This window comes from Lolium rigidum, chromosome 4 (genome assembly GCF_022539505.1).
Source record: "Lolium rigidum isolate FL_2022 chromosome 4, APGP_CSIRO_Lrig_0.1, whole genome shotgun sequence".
Lineage (NCBI taxonomy): Eukaryota > Viridiplantae > Streptophyta > Magnoliopsida > Poales > Poaceae > Lolium > Lolium rigidum.
The window spans coordinates 215789862-215809774 of record NC_061511.1 but is presented as its reverse complement, the minus strand read 5'-3'; the positions used below and the strand labels follow the sequence as shown (position 1 = coordinate 215809774).

Here is a 19913-nt window from a genome sequence, read left to right as displayed (position 1 = left end):
AGGGACTCCTCTGCCACCGCCGCCACCACCGCGGCGGAGAATGACCGGGCTGATCCGCACGCTGCTGATGCTGCTGATCGGAGGGGTGGCGGAGGAGGGAGCTCCCGTGGTGGTCACGAGGGAGGCAGCACCTCCGACGTGAAGCGGAGCAGCTGAGATCGATGCTACATAATTACACTAATCGTGGTCTAAGTTCCAGCCATCTTAATTATTAGCAGTAACTTCCATTTTCTCTTCTTGTTCTTCTGGTCTTTTGTTTGTAAGAAGTGGTTTCATGGCAATTCTTTGTATGTAATCGTGTTTCAGGCGCCTATCAGCTGTATTACTGTATAACAATTGCTTTTTAGGTACACCATGGCATTAACATTTGAGTTATTTACAGTCTTCATAAATGAACACGACCCATCAATTTAGGGCACTGGATATAAATCGTGCTCCACAGAAGATATTTGTGCATCAGCGCAATATTTTGCTCAAATAAGGCTAACACAGAATGGCAAACGGGGCGGGACGCGGGACCAAAGTTTTCACTAATCCTTTTCTAATTCAAACCTAATTCCACAACAACTTTTGCTGCGAATTGGCTTTTGCGGGGTAAATGCGCGATGCCTTGCCACCCTAGCATCGGATTATATCAGATTTTGCTCATACCATATTCTTTACCATATATTTTTCTCGGATTTGGATCGGAGCGGATATTGATCGGTTTCCGATTCGAATCCGAATATACCTGTGGATTTGAATCGGAAATAGGGTGGACTTGAACCGGAAACAAAAATAGTGGGATATATGTTCTCATCGGTAGATAGTTATAGTTCTTTCAAATCTTGAGAGACATTTAAACTTTCAGTCTTGTGTAGTCAAGAAAAAAGAGACATGGTGCGCTAAAATTTAAGCATTAAACATGCTCGCCAAATAAATTTAGTAACTTAATAACTACTAACTTTGCAAGATTGGCCTTGGTTTTTGACTATAAAATCAGATTATCCGGTTTAAAATATTCAGATTATTCTAACTAAATTTCGGTTTGGCATGCTATTTGCTATACCGTACCATATCTTATACCGTTTCCGGATCACCACTTCTGAATCGAATATCCTTATTCGTCAGATTTTTTTAAAAATCGGATATAGATACCTTAAAATAGATTGGACGCTGGTGTAGGTGCAGAAATTATCCTTCCTCACTCAAACGTTTCACCTCTGTGCTCGCATTCTCTTTGGAGACAGAATTTCAAGGTGATATTGGTCGTCTGCGCAAATGAATTCAGTGCTCCTCTACCTTGGACGAACAATTGACGCGCTAGGGATCGAGCTCCATGGATCACGGGCTGTTGAGAAGCAGCTCTAGATACTTTTTTTTTTTTTGAACTCAGCTCTAGATACTAGTAGAGAAGGTGTTGAGATGAGGGCGCACATAGGCATGACCAATGCCAACCGTGAGGTCACTGGAGTTGCCCGACACTCGGCTGATGAGGCCATCAGCAAGTGAAGGGGATAGCAGAACCGACATTGAGGGAGACGGAGGGTAGTTTTCCTCGAATGCATTGACACAGGCTCAGACTCGTGTGCCCGCCCGCCGGAGAGGACACTACGAGCTCGCCATGCCTTCACAGTTATTGTTCAGCAAAATGTCTCTGGGAAGTGCTACGCTTGCGAAGCTTACGACAGAGGACACCACGAGCTCTTCAACTACGCTTGCTAAGCTTACGACAGAGGACTGAAACAGTTTGTACTGTGAATTCCGCGAGTGGTGGCAAGCGCAGCATCTAACCGGACGAACTAACTTTATTCTTGAAATGACGACAGTTCAGTCCAACCCGACCATGGGCTCTCTAATCTGACAGCAGCTCACAAGTTCACACATGCTCCGCACACATAAGTTACAGTCCAAACATCCCATCAAAAAACTACTCTTCAGCCCGCAACAAACACAGACCAATCTAGGCAGACTGCCTGAGCTCAGGGCGCACAAAGTCAGCATCGGCCGTCACCGAGATGTCGACAGTTGGCCTCAGCTCGGCGCAGACCTTGATGGCGCCGTGGACAGGGTCCGAAAAGAAGTTGCTGATGAGATCCTGGTTGATGGGCGCGTTCTTGTCAACAGTCACGAAAGCCTGCTGGGTCAGGATGTAGTCGAAGCGTGGCGCCCACTTTCTTGATCCCAGACGGGCAGTGGTGGAGCAGTTGTCGACCATGAAGGCCACCCCACTCGCGTGCATGAAGGGGTTCAGAGAGTCTACCGACTCGATCACGCTCTCGTTGATGATCTCAGAGTACGAGTGGCCCTTCTTCCTGAGGACCTCAATCTGCAGCATCGTAAAAATGAACAGTTCAATAAGATTCATGCAATGTAATCTACTGCTGTGATATGGCAAGGTGATCCAAATAGGGCCTCAATCAGCCTTATCATACATTCATACATGCTAGTATAGTGGTATGTAACAAGAGGAAAGGAGCATGACCTGGGCCATCATTAGTGCAACATAAACTCCAGCGGTGAAGGGGTGAAGTGGCCCAAGGTCACCCTGTGGCCGGGTTGCCCGCACCTTTTCACCAACCTTCCACATACGGGTTTGGTCAATTTTGCCCATAGGGAAAGCAGGAAGACCTTCCTTATCCTGTGAGAGCATAATCAATAAGGTAGTGTCAATTAATGTCTTATTTGGTGTCTAAACTCCAAACTTAGTCATGAACAGAACCATAATCAAAAGTTGCAGTTCAAATAGTGCAGAAACTCACATAAAACCTCCGTCCGGCCAACACAACACTCCTGATTTCACTTCCAGAGGCAACATCTTCATAGCACTCATAGAGGATATCCATGCAAGGATAAAATGATGCGCTGTACGCCTTGTTGAACTCCTTTTTGCCTTCCTCACTCAAGGAGTTGTACACTTCAAGCATACCCTGGGAACAATATGGGGAACGAGTGAGTAAAGTTGACAAGAGGTAAGAAAAAGATTAATAGTGGTGTACCTTCTTTGAGATGGTTTTTGAGATAATTCCAGTGATGCCCTCTACAGTGGTTTTGTATGCCAATTCCTCATCCATTCCTTGCTCTGTGTATCTCCTAAATAAAGCCTCCACGATGCCATGGACAGCACCGAGCAAAATTCCTGGAGAAACCCTAGTTAGTTGCAGTACAATCAGAACAGGTAAGACAAAGTCCAAAGATAGAGGAAACAGAAGGTTCACCTCGCTCCCCAAAGATATCACTCTTGTACTCCTGTTCTAGAGTAGTAGCGAATGTGAACGGGGATCCTAGTGCAACCGACCATCCTAGAGCAACATCAGTTGCCCTTCCATCAACATCCTATACATCAAAAAGAGCACACGCGCATAAGCTCTCAGTGCATAGCTGCTGCAAGTCTCCACACCAAATCAACGGTTGAGAAGTTTGTTTCTCAGTGAAATTACCGTACCTGGTGAACAGCAAAGCTAGCGTTGATACCGGCACCATTTACTTCTTTGCCCTGAACATAAAGTCTCCGCACTGATGGGCCCATTCCCTTGGGGCAGACAGCAACCACACTGATGTTCTTGGGAAAATCAAGGCCAGCTGATTGCAAATGTCCAAGAAGAAATCCATGGGATAAACCAAGAATACTGTTTGGTTTCATGTGAGAGAAGATTTTCTCGTAGTTGTCTGCCTGCAGAGAGTAAATGGGAACTTCAGTTACAGGGATGGAATAAAGTGGCAGCGAGTAGAAGAATGTATCATGTAGGGACTGATAAAAAGTATTCTCCAGATACAATAAATTAATTAATTAAACCAACAGGTTGCAAAGCAACGCCATCCTGAAACTGTGCAGAATCTAGCTAAGCATAAAGCGCACCTGTGCAGAATCAGATATGAGCAGCAACACAAGATCACTGCCTGAAACCGTCTCCCATATATCCCCCAAGGTTCCGTTCTCCTCAGTGAACCCAGCTGCACGTGCTTCCTCAAAAGATTTGGAACCTTTCCGGAGACCAATCTGGAAGCAAAAGGCAGCTTAGTGAACCGACATGACAGTGCCAAAGCACATATCAAATGGGATATAAACTATAATACAAATCCTGGCTGGTAAAATTTCCATGTTCAAGTCGTATGTGATCAAATGCTCACTGTAAGTAAGAGCGAGTGATAAACTGTGGCCAGTGTTACAATTTAGCAAAGCTGAACAAAAGAATACACATGGTATTATTGAATTATCCTGGGCTTAAGACAAGGCTTGAGCGCTTTTTACCTTGACAACAATGTCAGACTTGGCTTCAGTCAAAGAGTCCCTGAGGTTCTGCGCCTGTGCCGGACCCTGCAAAAACACCACCAGTGACTCTGTTATTTCAATCACAGACGATTCTGTTGCTCTGATAGAAGAAATCGATTTCAAATCGGCGACAAGCTCGACCGCGTGACTGCTCAGGCAGCGGATAGATAGGTAGACAGGGTAAATCTCGGCAGTGTAGAGCGAAACAGTGCGCTGGCTGAGAGTGAGGGGAGCGGAGCTGGGAGCGAACCTGAGAGCCCCACCCGATGACCCCGATCTGCTTGACGCCCTTGAACGCCTCCGGGAGCAGCGGGAAGAGGTTCCGCCCGCCCCTCACGATGTACTGCAACCACAGACGCAACAAATCTCCAGAAATCAATCCTCCCCACGTAGGAAACCTCGAAGCGAGCAGCAGCAGCAGGGTTGGGCAGGAGAACGTACCTCCTCGTGGCCGGCGAGGGAGACCTTCTCCTTGTTGAAGACGGCGGTGTCGAAGTCGAGCGAGGGCATGGCGGCCCCCACCTTGGCCGGGGCGGCGACCATGGCGGCGACGGCGCGGCGGCGGGTGGCGAGGGCGCATGACGGGTGGGTGGCGGGGAAGGCGACGGAGGCGGCGGAGAGGGTGGCGGCGGCGGCGGCGGCTAGGGTTTTGGGGTGGGAGAAGGCGAGCGTGGAGGCCGCGGAGGTGGTGGGCGCCGCCATTGCGTCTCTCTGGGCTGCCAAGGGCTGCTGCAACGGCGATGGTGGTTGGTGGGAGAGAGGGGTTTGGGGTCTGGATGACCTGGATGGATTTATACGGCCTGCCCGACCGTTGGATGGCCTCGACGGTCCAGATTGATCCGGCGGGAGGTGGGGCCCACGTCCTGGCTCGAGTGACCTCACGTGCACCGCACTAGCAAAACTTTTTTTTGCTTCGGCAGCAGCGCATGGAGATCCGCGAGGGGTCCTTGTCTCTTTCTGCCTCCTTGGCGCAACCATGAGTTTGAAGTTCGCTTCCTGTCATGAACATGGAGATCAGCTCTTCAGGTTTCAGACTAGGAAACGCTCAGGTTTCCGATCGCGATCCAACGTCCAGAATCAATCGATGTGATTTTTGTGTTTTATCCCCTAGTTTTTAGAAACTCAACCCGCAGTCCTTTCCTTCACCAATTAAACCGAAAAAGTAATATTATAAAATATGGTTAAATAACAACTATTTTCGTACATGTTGGTTTACAACAAATATCGGCAGCAAATTACAATAAAAATCAAAAACTATTACTACAAAAAAAACACGTGTTTGTGGCTATGAAAAATTGGTTAAGCAATAACAAATTTGCTACATATTTAGTTACAACAAAAACCACCAGCTATTTTAACATAAATAATAGCTGTTTACAATAAAAACCACAAACCTATGGCAAACTCCCAAGTAAAAGATTACAACATCTCTAACCTGCTTTCGCTATAAAATTATGTGAAAATATTACAAAATATGCGCTACAAAATTTTAAAAAGTAACGTTACGAACAAAGTTGTTAAATAATAAATATATTCCTATGAGTTTGTTTACAACAATAATCGTTATCAATTCTAACAAAAAGTCGTAGACTAATACAACAAAAAATCATATGTTTTTAGCGATGGAAAAGTGGTTAACAATATTTTATTTTGGTACAAATTGAATGACAATAAAATCACCAACTATTTCAACGAAAAAACACAAACAAATACAACAAAAACCACAAACTTGTGGCAAACACCCAGGCGGACATTACAACATCCCGCGTGTGTTTTTACTACAAATCTTGTGATGCGTTAGTTACAAAAATAAATAAGGTATACAACATCGAGAAAAAACTGGCGTTTTCCATATCATTTTGTAATAAAAACGTGGTTGCATATTTCTGGTGCCTAGGTGGTGGTGGGCTTCACCGCAGCTAGCCTTGGTGGTGGTGGGCTTCAGCGTAGCTGGCCATGGTGGTGGTGGGCTGCGAGCGTGCATGGATGGTGGCCCAAAACGGGGCAAGCCAAGGTGCGATCGGGACGATCGATCTTTTGCTTGGATCGGTCGCCTGATACGAAGCGTTTTCCTTGCCTAAATTATGCAGTGTGGATTATTTCCAGCAGGCGGGCACGCGATAGATTGAGAACACGACTCATGTGCATGCTGCACGAGACAGTTCCGGGGTCGGATCTTTTTTGTTACAGCAGCCACATCAACAAGAAATCCAAACACCCACATCAACATCACTCTTTTGCGCATGAAACTCCAACCAAACTTTGTTACTTTGATTTACTTATTTAGAAATCCAAACACCCACATCAACATCACTATTTTGCGCATGAAACTCCAACTAAACTTCGTTACTTTGATTTACGTTATTTACTTTTTATTTTACGCTCAGTATTCTTTTCAGCAAATCATTTCGAATTCACCATTTTCATTTGCAATACTTGCAGTCAATCCACTCAAAACTAGTAACATCCTAGGTGCGACAGAAATTCACATACTAATAAAGACTCGCTTACGCTGCTTCATTGGAATTTAATATAAAACAAGAGTAATACTTCCGTGGATATATGTTGTGAGAAACATGTGTTCTTGCAGGCCTGAAGCTATTTTCTGGCGTCGTTGCCAATGAGCTAAGTTCCGAGTGCTGTTTATCGGCAGAAGTATTGGGATCACCAATGCTCTTTGTTCACGACAGAGGGTCAATCGTTCCAGGAAAACTTTTTGCCTAGATATTTGGAGCGTCACTAGTAGAAAAGAGGTCTTCCATCCCAACCCATTAGTCCCCAAATATTTTGGCCCGAGACTAATGGGGTCTTTAGTCCCAGTTCTGCTGGGGAACCGGGACTAATGCTCCGGCTTCCATCGCCAGCGGTTTTGAACGTGTCCCCAACCGGGTGTAAAGGTTTTTTCGAGTTTTTTACTACACACGTACCCCTCACACACCCCATCCCCCGTGGATCGCCTTTTTTTGCTTTGTAAAATACAAAACAAAATGATAAAAAATTCAAAAAAAAATGTTTTCAGATTTTTGTATGTTATGCAACATACTATTCGGTGAAATTAAAAAATTCGAATTTTGACATTTTCCAAAATCATCGTGCGAAAATGTTACATCCGATTCACCAGGGTTTACCAAGTTAGCCAATTTTTAGATTCTCAAAATTCCAAATAAAAATATGAAAGCAGGAAGATTTTAGTTTTTGCTATAAATTACGGATTTGTATTTTTTTATTTTTCAAAAAATTAAAATTAATAATTACATCGTGCATAAAGATTACTATTAGTTTTACCCAAATTTTAGATTTTCAACTTCTTAGGTTTTAGGTTTGGCAAAAAAATAAATATTTAAAAAATTAAAAATAATACAAATTAAAAAGTTAATGTTTATTTATTTATTTATTCAAGATTATTATCACAACATTAATTTTTTTATGAAAATAATTATTTGAAATTCAAACAATAAAGAAATGTGACATCGACCAACATGTTAATACGATTGATATGATATACATGCGCGCGAATCACTTGGATGCGGGACGGGATGGAACTCAGAAGTTAAGCGTGCCAGTGCTGGAGGATGGATGACCGAGCAGGAAGTTTGACCACGAGTAAGCAATTTGACTAGAGATAAGTGTAGTTGGAGACTAAAGTATGCAAATAATTGAAAAAAATAGAGGAAAAAAGGGAGTGGAAAAAATTAGAAAAAAAATAAAAAAATTCACCTAGAGGCCTTTAGTCCCGGTTGGTGTTACAAACCGGGACTAAAGGTACTCCGCCCTGACGCACGTCTGCAGCCCAGGTGGATGGACCTTTAGTCCCGGTTCGTAAGCAATCAGGACTAAAGGGGGTGGGCTTCAGTCCAAGTTATTTAGTCTCGGTTGCATAACCGAGACTAAAGTCTCTTATGAACCGGAACTAAAGGCTCTTTTTCTACTAGTGTGTGTGCCCGATGAAAGACTTCAGGAGTTCGTAGAAAATTTTCTAAAGTCAAAACTATTGACTTAAACTCAATATGTTAAAACTTAATCATCACATCTGAACCTAAAAAAGACTTTGAGAGAGTACGGTGCTCCATCCAAACAAGTCATCAAAACTATCAGTGTCGGTCTTATCCAACAAGTTTAGCATCATGCTTTTGCAGGAAAAGATGGAGAAGACCCTACATTCCATTTATCTTCATTTGATTCTCTTTGCAGGACTTTTAAACAAAAGTAATTATCGCTAGTCTTAATTTTAAAATTTGTTTTGGGAATAAGACTTAATTGATGAAAAATTATATGTGGCTAGGAAAGAGAAGTTAGGTGCAACCTTCCAATATTTCTATCATCTCGTCTAAGGTTGCAGGTTTTGTGAAGGACAAATGACATATCATGTCCACTTGGTTTGATCCTCTAAGTACGATCGACTCCTCTCTATCTTTCCCCAGCATAGATCTTGCATAGAGAGAGAGAGAGATTCAACTTTGTAAATCCTATTTTCATCAAGACATGATATTGAGAGGGAGATGTGGATTTGTGAGATGTGATTTGCCTTAATGCTATTTCGTAGACTTGTGAATATTATTCTTATTATTGCTTATGAGTTTGATTATCTATGTTTTATACAATTGTTGTTGTCTAATGAAGGGCTTATGTAGGTAAGAACTAGTTTTCTAGCGACTCCACAACCCCCTAGTAAAACTGAAGATATCGGAGAGAAGCGAAAACAATTCAAGGATAACAAGGAACCGAAAACCTTAATGTGTTGGTTTGGTCTCAAAACCTTAATCATTCACGCTAACCATGAGTCTATGCTAATACGCGATAAGACAATAATGTCAGTTGATCTCGATATGAAGGCTCGCCTACTTGTATCATAATAAAAGGGGTTATGATCACATACTTATTTCATTCACCGTAACTCCACCATGCACATTCAATATCATAGTGAAATGAGTGTTTCAGCGTCTATCTCTTTTCGGTAGGAAAATCCAACCAATTTTGGTTAGTTTCATTTACGTTATTTACTTTCTATTTAACAATCAATACGTTTTTCAACAAATCATTTCTCATTCACCACTTTCATCTTCAATACTTACATTTAATTCACTCAAGAATAGTGACACCTTAGGTGCGACAAAACGCCCATAATAAGAACTTGCTTACGCTCCTTCATTGGATTCGATATAAAAGTGGAATAATACTTTCAAAAATATATGCTCTGACGAACGTGTCTTCTTGCAGGCCATTCGATCCTATATCCTAGGAGTTGAGACGATTTTTGTACTATAATCGGATAGTCCAGCTCATCTATGACGGGGAGGACTAACTCGTTTTTGCCCATAGCTTGAAATGGTTCAGAAATGGAACCGGCGTAGCCAACAAAGTGGTGATTATTGAGCATGGAGCTTCAACTAGGAATGTGGATTCAAATTGGTCTTCCACCACGATCTTGGCCTCAAGGGTGTAGATATAGAAAACTGCCACCTGGGTGGAGAGGGTAGATCTAGATCCGTCTTGCACTACAATCTTCGTGGATGGGCCAGCAGGGTGTTGTCAAAGTCAAAGCCAACCTCCTGGCTGGCCTTCCGCAAAAAAAAAAAAAAAAAAAAACCCTCCTGGCTGGCCACCTGATGAAGATGTGGAATTCGCCGAACAAACCTCAGTGTACGCATTAGGGTTGAAAATATATGGAACACATGTTTCGTTAGCCGACACGAAAGGGATGTCCTGGTAGTACATGATGCGGCCGATGGGGTTGCAATCGCTGCAGCCGCCAAAAGCTCCCGTCGGAACTTGAATTCCATGGGCTTGACACACCTTACGGTTGGCGCCAACTATCATGGTATTATTCATACAGTAGTCATGATGGGTCCTCAAGGAATGGGGAGAAGTAGGGAATTAGGTGTGTGGATGCATAGGACGGTGATACGCACGAGTTTCCTAGGTTCAAGATCCACAACGTGGTAGATCTCTACTCTTGCTACAGTTCACTATGATGGCAGCAAGTGCACAAGATTTCAATGAGATTTTCTATACCCTAAAAGCTGCTCGGAGATCTTCTTATATAAAATGTCAGGCCTAGGGATTGCATGGTAGTCTCTAACCAACTATATCATAGAATCGTAAGATGTCACATGGGCGAAGCCGTATACTCCAAGTCGCTTCCACCTAGGGACGCCCGTCTTGTATGACTCCAGCCAAGCCTACGGCCTCCGTCTAGGTCCTTGGTTGATGGGCCACCTGGTAGGCCTCAAGGTCATACCTCCTTTATGGGCCATCCCGGTCCACCAATATATGGCTACATTGTGTCTATAGTCTATACGCATTTATTATATCCACAATACAATTGGCAATGACGTGAGGGCCTAGGAGGCATTGGGGTCCAATGTCCATTGACGTGGAGGAAGGGACGGACGCGTGAGAGAGGTCCGCGCATGGAAATCTTACGGCATGATGCGTGGTGGGATTGGGGGCAGGAGATGGGAGACGGGGGCTACGTCACAATGAATCAGCGTGTCCTCCCGGAAATTGGACGGCGCTATAGCCGAAACTTTCGACAACTATTTTTTATACCTATTTTCTTGCATAAATTGATGGTCAAAGTTGCACCCAGTTTACAAGGTGGTCTTGTACATAGAAAAATGGAGACAATAATTGATAGATAGGGCGATGAACATAAAGCTAGTATGCATGACATACAACTTAAAAGAATAAAAACAACGTGAGCAGTTTCCTTGGTTGTAGCTACATCCAGAAAGCCACGGGCGAGAACGACGAGAGTTGCTTAGACACACGACATGAAGTAGTGTTTTTGTCTTTGATCCGTAGATTGCCCTCACGATCGTACCTTAGAAGAAACGTGGTCATGCTGAGCACGCAACCACAAGTGTCACCAAAAGCATCCTGGAACTCTAAGCCATCGGCCGCCACGCAATCAACAAGGATAAACCTGGAGTTGCCCATGTAGGTGAGAGTAGCCCCTCGCCCTTTAGCCAACTGATGCGGCGGGCTCCACATCTGGTGCTCCTTGGCCATCTTCCAGTCGGGCTGTTGCATTGTGCTGTTGCTACCGCCGAGGGAGGGAACTTGGCAGGAGCGGATGTAGCCATCCCGGTGTAGCCCAACCCATGCATCTAGCTCGGCGTCGAAGTAGGCTTCGAGATTGAAAGGCAACATCCAATCCCCAAGGTGCCTCCACTCACGGCTCTTGGTGTCGAAGGAGAATGTGCCACCACCGCGGACACGGCCGATGTACGCGGAGACAAGTACGGTGTGTCCGTCCGGGTGAAGGGCGTAGGATTGGATCCTTTCATCCTTGGTGAAGGGCGCCGGCACACTTTTCCAAGACCAGTCGGTGCTTGGGCACAGAGGGTTCATGTCATCCTTGGTGGTGGTGGTCAGGAGTTCAAAGGAGTGAGGGTGCAGCATGAAATCGTAGCTAAACGCAAGGAGCGCCTCGTCAGCGGTGAGAAAGTAGTTGACGGTATTGTAAAGTGAATCAAGGAGGGGACATCCCATGGTCAGAGCGGCGGTTTCGGTGTCAAAGACCACAGTTGCAGCATATTGGTTGCTAGTAGCTATGATGTTGCTGCCCAGTACTGCAAAGTTCATGGCATGGTTATACTGAGGTGACACTAGCCGGACGACAGGAGAGGTGCTTAGATCTGGGATGTCAGCGTCAAGCTTGCGGATGGTGAATCCCCTGTGCCAGTCATCTAGAACAAGATAGAGGCTCTTGTGCTTGTTGCCGCTGCAGCCAGGGCAGTAGGCCTGACTCTCCTCGCCCTGTCGTCCCTTAGACATCCTATGAGCCGGAGGCAAAAGTTGTGATTTTTGTTAGATCGGCGCAATGAATCTGATCTCGTGTGCGTCTGGGCGGATCTAGATATATAGTACCTCGAAGCCAAATCACCGACGGGGAGGAGACAGGCGGGGGCGCGTGAGAATGTTTGTGTAGACGGGAGCACGAGACACTTCCGGAGTCGGATTTGGTTCCTGCCGACGGGAAAGAGGAAGTGGTGATCCGCCTAGACGACGTGCAACTATCACGCAAAGCTAGCCAGACTGGTTTTGGAAATCGATCGGTGATACGGGAATCGATGTGGCCAAAGGCGATCGAGACTTGCAAATTACAGGGGCACACATGTATATATAACATCCTGGCCTAATTGGATTTGGATTCCCTTTACTGGTCAGATTAGCTAACAAAGCACTTTGCATAATTGTTCAACAAGGCAAGCTCTTGGAGCTAGAGCTCGCCACCAGCATCTTAGTAGTATCATTTGCCGTCATGTCCACGGACGCCGTGGCTCGCCGCATGATGGACTTCATGTTCCTCTCGAGGCTCTGCTTCACTATCCTGTCCACGGCGTTCGGGCAAGGCTTCTGCGCGCCGTCGTCATCACCGTCGCTGCCATGGCACGACGATGTTTCCGCGCGCGGGCCGGAGTGTGCCCTGATCCTGTCCTTTCCGTCGTCCTTAAACCATCGCAGGATCTTTGCCGCCCTGCTCTGAGCCAGCGGGCTCCCGAGCAGCGACACCTCGAGCAGCGCCTGCACGGCGCCGATCCGCCGCATCCGCCGCATGAGCTCCCGTCCGGCGTCGCCGCCGCCGTGCGCGAGCACCATGACCAGGTACGTCGCGTGCTCCTGGCACCGCGCGTTCTCGTGCCGCGCCACGGCCTCCACCAGCGCCCCTGCCGCAGCCTCCTCCTTCGCCATCTCCCGCCGCCCCGCCGCGCTCGCAGCCGCCACGTCCGCGAGCACGCTCAGCGCCGCCTCCGACGTTGCCTCGTCCAGGGAGAGCGTGAACAGCGCACGAACGGCGCCACTAGCGGCCACGGCACGGACGTGCTCGAGGTTGGCCGAGAGGTTGCCGAGCGCGGCCAGGCATGAGAGCTTCGTGTCGGCCGGGACGTCTGCAGTGGTGCCGCTGAGGGTGGCGACGAGGAAGGGGAGGAGGTCGGCGGAGGGGAGCGGGAAGTCGGTGTTGGCCAACGATGAGACGGAACGGAGGAGGAGCGCGAGGTCGTGGCTTGTTGCCAAGTCCCTGTCGGCCATCAGCAGCGGCAGCTTCTTGAGCAGGCCGGCCTTCACTATGAGCACCTTGTTTCTGAAAAAACAAAGCAGCATATGTTAGCAGAGGATTAGCCATAACAGAAAACACACAATGGCATTATGCAAGCACTGAGGAAGAGATAGAATTGAACATCTGCTGAGCCGCATTTCATCAGATGTCGCCCTCGCCCGAAGATGATTTCTTAACCCAAAAACCTTAAAACAGCCACCCGGTACGTGTCACCGTCTCGAGATCATGTAAGATATTAGTAGGAGATATCAGGATTAGATCAAGGCGCCATCCACCCATCTTATCGAGTATCGACAGACCTAAGCAAACAGTTGCTAGAAGAAAAAGTTGTACTAGCAAAGACATTCCAAAAGAAGATGGAATTTTCATGGATTATGGTCTTGGTGCACCTATGACAAAATTCATGTGATTCGTGGGAGATGAGTTGCCCAACAGGAAGATCACTATCGTGCACATCAATATCAGCGTCGTCACGGGCGATATAATCGTGCACCTTGTTATTTTTAACCATCGTGCACCATGTTGTGCGGCTTGGATGATGTACGTGGAAAAAATGCAGTGCAAGTCTGCATCATGACATTCAGTCATTCACTTCCCTCTGATGGAAATATCTTATCTAAACGGAGCACGTGAGTACTACTAGTTCCGTAGGCATACGCAAGATTTCTCCATCGAGAGAGAAGAGAAAAAGGGTACTGGAATAGTAAACGAGACAGTTGGGTATAGCATCATCGCAGGTCAAATTGCAGCAAACCCTGCCGAACATTGTACTTACGTCTGGCCTGCCTGCCTAACTCTCTAACGAACAATGATGCTAGAATCATTGCAGAGTAGTCGGATAACGAGCTGACATTTCGTGCAAGGTCAACTAATCCAAAAGCATCCGAGAAGAACAGAGAAAAGGAGCATCAGTCACCTAATGCCTGCAGGTAGGAAAGCAGGAACGAATGTTGTGCATATTCAGAAATCATTTTGGATTTGTTTTTCCGGAAAAGACTTCTGAATATGAATACTCTCTCAGTCCCGTCTCATGAAGATTATCCCAGATTTATTGAAATTTGGATGTGTATTTAGATGCTATTTAGTGTCCAGATACATCTAAATTTTAACAAATCTCATAGGGAGCAAAATATTTCAGTAATTCTTCATGAACAGACTTTTGCATGGCATGGTGAATTGGTGACACTAACTCGGATATCTTTCAATGGCAGCGTAGCCAGTTTCAGTATTCGGGTCACAGGGTTCAATCAATCTATCTAACTAAGCTCCTGAATTTGACTCTCATGAAGAACAGGGAAGAAGAAAGCTGGACCAGTCGATCAGTAACTAAGCTAGGAATCAGTCACTGACCTGTGCGTTCCTCTGGCGAGCTCGAGCAGCGCCCTGACGGCGGCCATCCGCGCGCCGGTGCTTCCCTCTCCCCCGGCGTCCACGAACATGGACAGGAGCGGCGGCACGACGCCGAGCTCCGGGAGCGCCCGCTTCGTGCGCTCATCTGACCGCGCCAGCCTCCCGACCTCCGCCGCCGCCTCAGCCTTCTCCTCCCACGACGCCCCGAAGCTCAGCCGCTTCACCGCCCTCCTGATCACCGCCCCGTCGCTTCCCGCCGAAGTAGCCATCGCCGGCTTGCGTGATGTATCAGCGCCGGCGCATGTAGGCATCGATCGATCGATCGAAGAGGTATATACACGTACGTATGTGAGCTCGGAAGCGACGGGGTGTTGGCAAAAGATGGGTTTGGGTTGGCTACTTGGGTTCGTGACTTTGTGGTTCCGGCGGACGTGGAGAGCACCTTGGGCTTGAGAGTTTGGGTGGAGAGGTTTTGACATGCAGGGTACGAAAAGGTGGTGCTTTTATTGAGGTGCGCCGCCGCCACGGCCGGCCGGCGACAGCTGCCTATCGTCCCGCGCGCGGCCAGGGGGCACGTACGCACGAGGACGCTAGTGAGCGGCGATCAATACCGCCCGCTGTACTACGTGGCCGTGCTTGCTCTTCTCGGTACTGAGGTCTCAGGGAGATTATGGTGCACCGGAACAGGGGAGGGTGAGCTGCCCGAGTTAATTGACCTTTGGCTTGTCACCGGAACACATAGTGCTGTTCAACTTGTCCAGAGATGGGTTAGGGCATCTCGAGCAGGCCGACGCAAAACGGCGATCCAAATGGTGTTTCAGTCGGTTCATGAACAGATTTTCGAGGGCTGTCTGGACAGCGTGCAAAGCGGCACGATCTATTTGGTCCGCGCTGACTATTTGACCCGCTAACCACATACAGAAAAAGACTGAATTAAAAGGAAGTTCAAAACCGCGAAAAATTGATAAATATTTCATTCATTCAATCATAATTTGCATAGAAAATAAATAAAAAAAACCCTAAAAAGCTAATTCCCATTTCCATCATCTTCTTCGTCGTCAGAGACGAGATCGATGAACGCAGTGCGCCCAAGCAGGGATCTCCGGCAGATGTGTTGTGGCGGCTGCAACACGTACTACGGCGGATGCGGCACTTACTACGGCGGAGTGGCGGGGACCGCGTACTGCGGAGGAGGTGGCACCATCCGGCCGTCCCACGCGGCCCTGCGCGTTGGGCGGCGGTGGTGGTGGCGGTGGCGAGAGGCGACATGGTCCGCCATCATGGCGGTACAACTGCGGGACATCCTCAACATGGGCGGAGCCACCACCGGGTCGAGGAGGGTCGGTCGACCCGGCTCGAAATTGGGGAAAAATAATCAACCCTTAAGGGCTTCTCCACCGGAGCGACGCATTTCGGACGCCTAAAAGTGGTCACGAGCGTCCGTTTGCGTCGCCCGCGGACATATTTTGTTCGCTCGTCCGTTTGCGTACTGGGTGTGCTCCCATCGGGGCAACCCATTTTTAAAATTTGCAACATATATAGAAAGCATAGAAACCTAATACATTCAAACTATACAAAGTAGTTCTAGAAGCCTAGACTACTTGCTGCCTGACGGGCCGGTCTCGTCGTTGCGTCGCTCCCTCGTCTGCATCTCCGCCGCCTCCCGTGCGGCCGCTAGTGCTCGGTGCGCAGCCGCGTCCTCTAGCAAGCACTGCCGTAGCCTCGTGTTGGCGGCGGCGTCCTTGAGCATCTCGAAGGACTCGACTATGGCCCTCTGCTCCGCCGCCTTCTCCTCCGGGGTAGACGCATCAGGGTCATCGGAAGACCATGATATGTCGGAGTCGGAGTCCTCTGCGGCTGCGGAGGTCGCCACCCTGCGCTGTTCCATCTCGGCATCGACCGCTGCATGGGCCGCCCGCTCCTCCTCTGCTTCCTTCTCCGCTTCAGCCAGGGCCTCGGCGTCCCTGACCAGGTCGAGGAGGTCGGTGTTGTCGTCGTTGTTCCGGCGGCCCGCCTCCGCCTTTCCCCGCCGCCGCCTTCATCTCCAGTCGCCTCCCCCTGCTCAGCGCCTCAGCTCGTCCCCATATCCGAATCCAATCGTCTGGCCTCTGCTCGACCGGTCGGCCCTGCCCGGCTGCCCCCAGCTCGGCTCGTCCCCGGCTTCCTTCGATGGACGCCGACGAGGAGGCAACTTAATGGTATGAAACTATCTTATCAAAATGTAGCTCTATTTTGGTGTTCTTGTTTTTTATAGTCATTTTGTTGTTGTACTTGATGAAATATGCAAATTGAATCTGATTGGATCTCTTTTATTGAATATATTTGCTCTTTTCTTGAATACATTTGCTCTTTTCTGTCAAAAAAAATATTTAGAGGTTGATTTCGACCCCTCTCAGTTTAATTCCTGGCTCCGCCACTGATCCTCAAGGTTGGGCCAAGACCACATGGCCTCCTCCTTCGCCTTGGACAGCTCCATGGCGGCTGCAGTAGCCGCATCTTCTTTGTAGTCATCGGGGACGAGGGCCTCCGGCTTGGCGGTGGCGGGAGGCGCCTCGTCCTCCATGTATTGGGCGACGTTTTCCTCCTCATCGTCCTCCTCATCCTCGGCTGGCCGTGGCGGCGAGAATGTCGTAGTTCTCGCCAGTCGGAAATCCCACGCATCGCGGATCGCTCGTTGCGCCTCGTGCTCCCGCGCCGAGGAACACGCACCAGAAATCCTCGCTCAGGTACGTGCGATCGTACCCGAAGCACCAGCGGTAGCTGCGGATGCGGCGGCGCATCCCGTCATGGAGTTTAAGCCCGTCCATCGGTGCTGGCGGCACGGGATCCTCCCCTTGTTAAGTATCCATCCGTGCGCCGGGGAGACATCGCGGTGGCGGCAGCGGTCGGCCTCCGTCCACCACCGCCGGTACTTGTGCAAGGGCACGTAGCGCTGTTGCGACCCGGCTGCTGCGCGGCCTGTCTGGATTGCCAGTGCCGCCGCAGCTTTAGGCCCAACGAAATCTACCGCATGTGGAGGAGACAGCTGATTCCGCAAACGCGTAGGGTTCCAGCGAGGCAGATATTCCCGGTGGCATCGGTGGTGCAAGAAGACGACCCCGCCTTGTGGTCGTTGGCGGTCTTCTTTAGCCATTCTGCATCTTCATTGGAGGCGCTTTGTTTCTGCCAATGGTGTTGGCGCTTGGCTTCTGGCAATGGCGATGAGCGTTTGTCGTGGGATGACCGACGGGCGCGGGGCCAATTTAAGTAGCCCCCGCCATCAATGCACGTGCAGCGTCCCAGCGCCACCGGCATTAATGCCGGTGCAGAATCTGAGGCCGCGCAGTGGTCACTGATGGTTTTTATGGCCGTGGATATTGCCGCCGGTCAGCCTTATCGCCATCGGGTCGTTTCATATGGGCCTGCAGCACGCGTTGTTCATGAGCTCCCTAACTTTGGTGGACGGGTCACGTCGGATGAACCAGTTCGGTTGGGTAGCTCCGCTAGAGCGCGGCCGATCCTTCTGGCCGCACTGACCGAGTCGGATGGCCAGAGCGGAATAGGTAGGAGTTAGAACATCTCCACCGGTAGACCCCAAATAGGCGCCGGCAGGGGCGCCGGCACCTCCGTTTGGGGGACGGCGGCACTGCATCCTCTATTTGGGAAGCCGTTTCCACACCGACGCCCCCAAAACGGTGGCCCCGATAGAAGTTTTTTTTACACAAACTACATATTATGCTTAGAGTTTCATGTAATGTCATTCAGGTTCGAGGAATGAATAATATTTTCGAGCAAATCCGAGTAAAACATTATTCACTCCTCATCCCCAGATGACATTTGAAACCTATTATCTCTAGCCTACTACCTACTGGCCACCCGGCTCTGTGGAGGTGGACGATCGACCAGAGCTCTCTCCCATGCTCTTTGCCCTGCTCCTCCGTCGTTGATCCCATGTCGCTCTCTCCGCCACGAACGTCAAGTAGGCGGCTCTATCCGCGGCCACCGCCTCCTGACGCAGCTGCTGCTCCAGCTCCTCCCGCCGCCGACGGTGATCCAACTCCTGCCTCTGTAGCTGGAGCTGCATCTCCGCCAAACGACGCGCCTCGTAGACTTCATCCTGACGCTGTGTCTCCTCCCGCAGCAACCGCCGCAGCGCAAGCTCCTCCCACCCCTTCTGTCGTCAACTTGTACAAATGCTAGTCAAACCATAGCTTTGACCAGATTTGAAATGAGGATAAAAAATTCAAAAAAATTCAAAAAAATTCAAAAAAAATATGAAACCTGCTCACATTGTCTTCTTATGTCATGTAGAAACAACTCAAGTTGATAAAAAGGTCTGGATACATTGTAACGAAAAAATTATGTGTACAATGTGATATCTTGAATTCTGCCGTATGAAGTCGAGCATTTGAGAGAAGGGTTTGAACTTTGAATCATGGAATTGAACCAAAATTTGGAAATAGGTTCATTTTGGTGTAAGTAAGAAGGATCCAGGCTTCATTTTTCAATTTTGTGTTTTGAACTTGTACAAATGCTAGTCAAACCATAGCTTTGACCAGATTTGAAATGAGGATAAAAAATTCAAAAAAAATATGAAACCTGCTCACATTGTCTTCTTATGTCATGTAGCAACAACTTAAGTTGATAAACAAGGTCTAGATACATTATAACAAAAAAATCATGTGTACAATGTGATATCTTGAACTCTGCAGTATGAAGTCGAGGATTTGAGAGAAGGGTTTGAACTTTGAATCATGGAATTGAATCAAAATTTGGAAATAGGTTCATTTTGGTGTAAGTCAGAAGGATCCAGGCTTCATTTTTCAATTTTGTGTTTTCAACTTGTATAAATGCTAGTCAAACCATAGCTTCGACCAGATTTGAAATGAGGATAAAAAAATTCAAAAAAATTAAAAAAAATATGAAACATGCTCACATTGTCTTCTTATGTCATGTAGCAACAACTAAAGTAACATAGGATAATTTAGACAAGGTTAAAAAAAAAAGTTGCTTAGAAATTGGGTCGTTTACCCTCACCCGAAGGCCGTTTTTGAACACATCTTTCATTAAACTGATGAAAATGAGTTTACTCCACATAATTGTTCCAATTGATTAACAAGTTAGAACAAACTAGTGCAGAACATTCAAATAGCATTGCAACATCAATAAAGGATGTCAACTTTCAAATTTTGTTCAAATTTGAAATTGGTTCAAATTTGAAATTTATTCAAATTACAAATGATAAGTTTCCACATCATAGCACATAAG

The 19913-nt window shown here is 47.7% G+C and overlaps 3 protein-coding genes across 3 annotated transcripts; all 3 read right to left on the bottom strand.

The window, feature by feature from the left end:
• Positions 1–1769: 1769 nt before the first annotated feature.
• LOC124707043 (ketol-acid reductoisomerase, chloroplastic) lies at positions 1770–4969 on the bottom strand. The gene is made up of 10 exons (XM_047238703.1): positions 4694–4969; positions 4503–4595; positions 4232–4297; positions 3839–3979; positions 3425–3652; positions 3198–3315; positions 2979–3118; positions 2742–2909; positions 2465–2620; positions 1770–2308 (listed from the first exon to the last, which is right to left on the bottom strand). Exons 1-10 carry the CDS (start codon positions 4952–4954, stop codon positions 1943–1945), a joined length of 1737 nt encoding a protein of 578 aa, XP_047094659.1. The 5' UTR covers positions 4955–4969; the 3' UTR covers positions 1770–1942.
• Positions 4970–10972: 6003 nt separating this feature from the next.
• LOC124648254 lies at positions 10973–12031 on the bottom strand. Its single transcript, XM_047188045.1, has one exon. The coding sequence runs from the start codon at positions 12029–12031 to the stop codon at positions 10973–10975; it is 1059 nt and encodes a 352-aa protein (XP_047044001.1).
• Positions 12032–12454: 423 nt separating this feature from the next.
• On the bottom strand, positions 12455–14935 carry LOC124648253. The gene is made up of 2 exons (XM_047188044.1): positions 14667–14935; positions 12455–13340 (listed from the first exon to the last, which is right to left on the bottom strand). The coding sequence occupies exons 1-2, from the start codon at positions 14933–14935 to the stop codon at positions 12455–12457; spliced, it is 1155 nt and encodes a 384-aa protein (XP_047044000.1).
• Between the last annotated feature and the right edge of the window lie 4978 nt (positions 14936–19913).

Excerpts from the sequence above, each read along its gene's own strand:
- LOC124707043 (XM_047238703.1), bottom strand. The coding sequence starts at position 4,954 with ATGGCGGCGCCCACCACCTCCGCGGCCTCCACGCTCGCCTTCTCCCAC. Across the intron at positions 4,298-4,502 it reads TCATCGGGTGGGGCTCTCAG|GGTCCGGCACAGGCGCAGAA; the intron begins GTTCGCTCCCAG and ends GTGTTTTTGCAG. Across the intron at positions 3,980-4,231 it reads AGTCTGACATTGTTGTCAAG|ATTGGTCTCCGGAAAGGTTC; the intron begins GTAAAAAGCGCT and ends TTTTGCTTCCAG.
- LOC124648254 (XM_047188045.1), bottom strand. The coding sequence starts at position 12,031 with ATGTCTAAGGGACGACAGGGCGAGGAGAGTCAGGCCTACTGCCCTGGC.
- LOC124648253 (XM_047188044.1), bottom strand. The coding sequence starts at position 14,935 with ATGGCTACTTCGGCGGGAAGCGACGGGGCGGTGATCAGGAGGGCGGTG. Across the intron at positions 13,341-14,666 it reads CTCGCCAGAGGAACGCACAG|AAACAAGGTGCTCATAGTGA; the intron begins GTCAGTGACTGA and ends TTGTTTTTTCAG.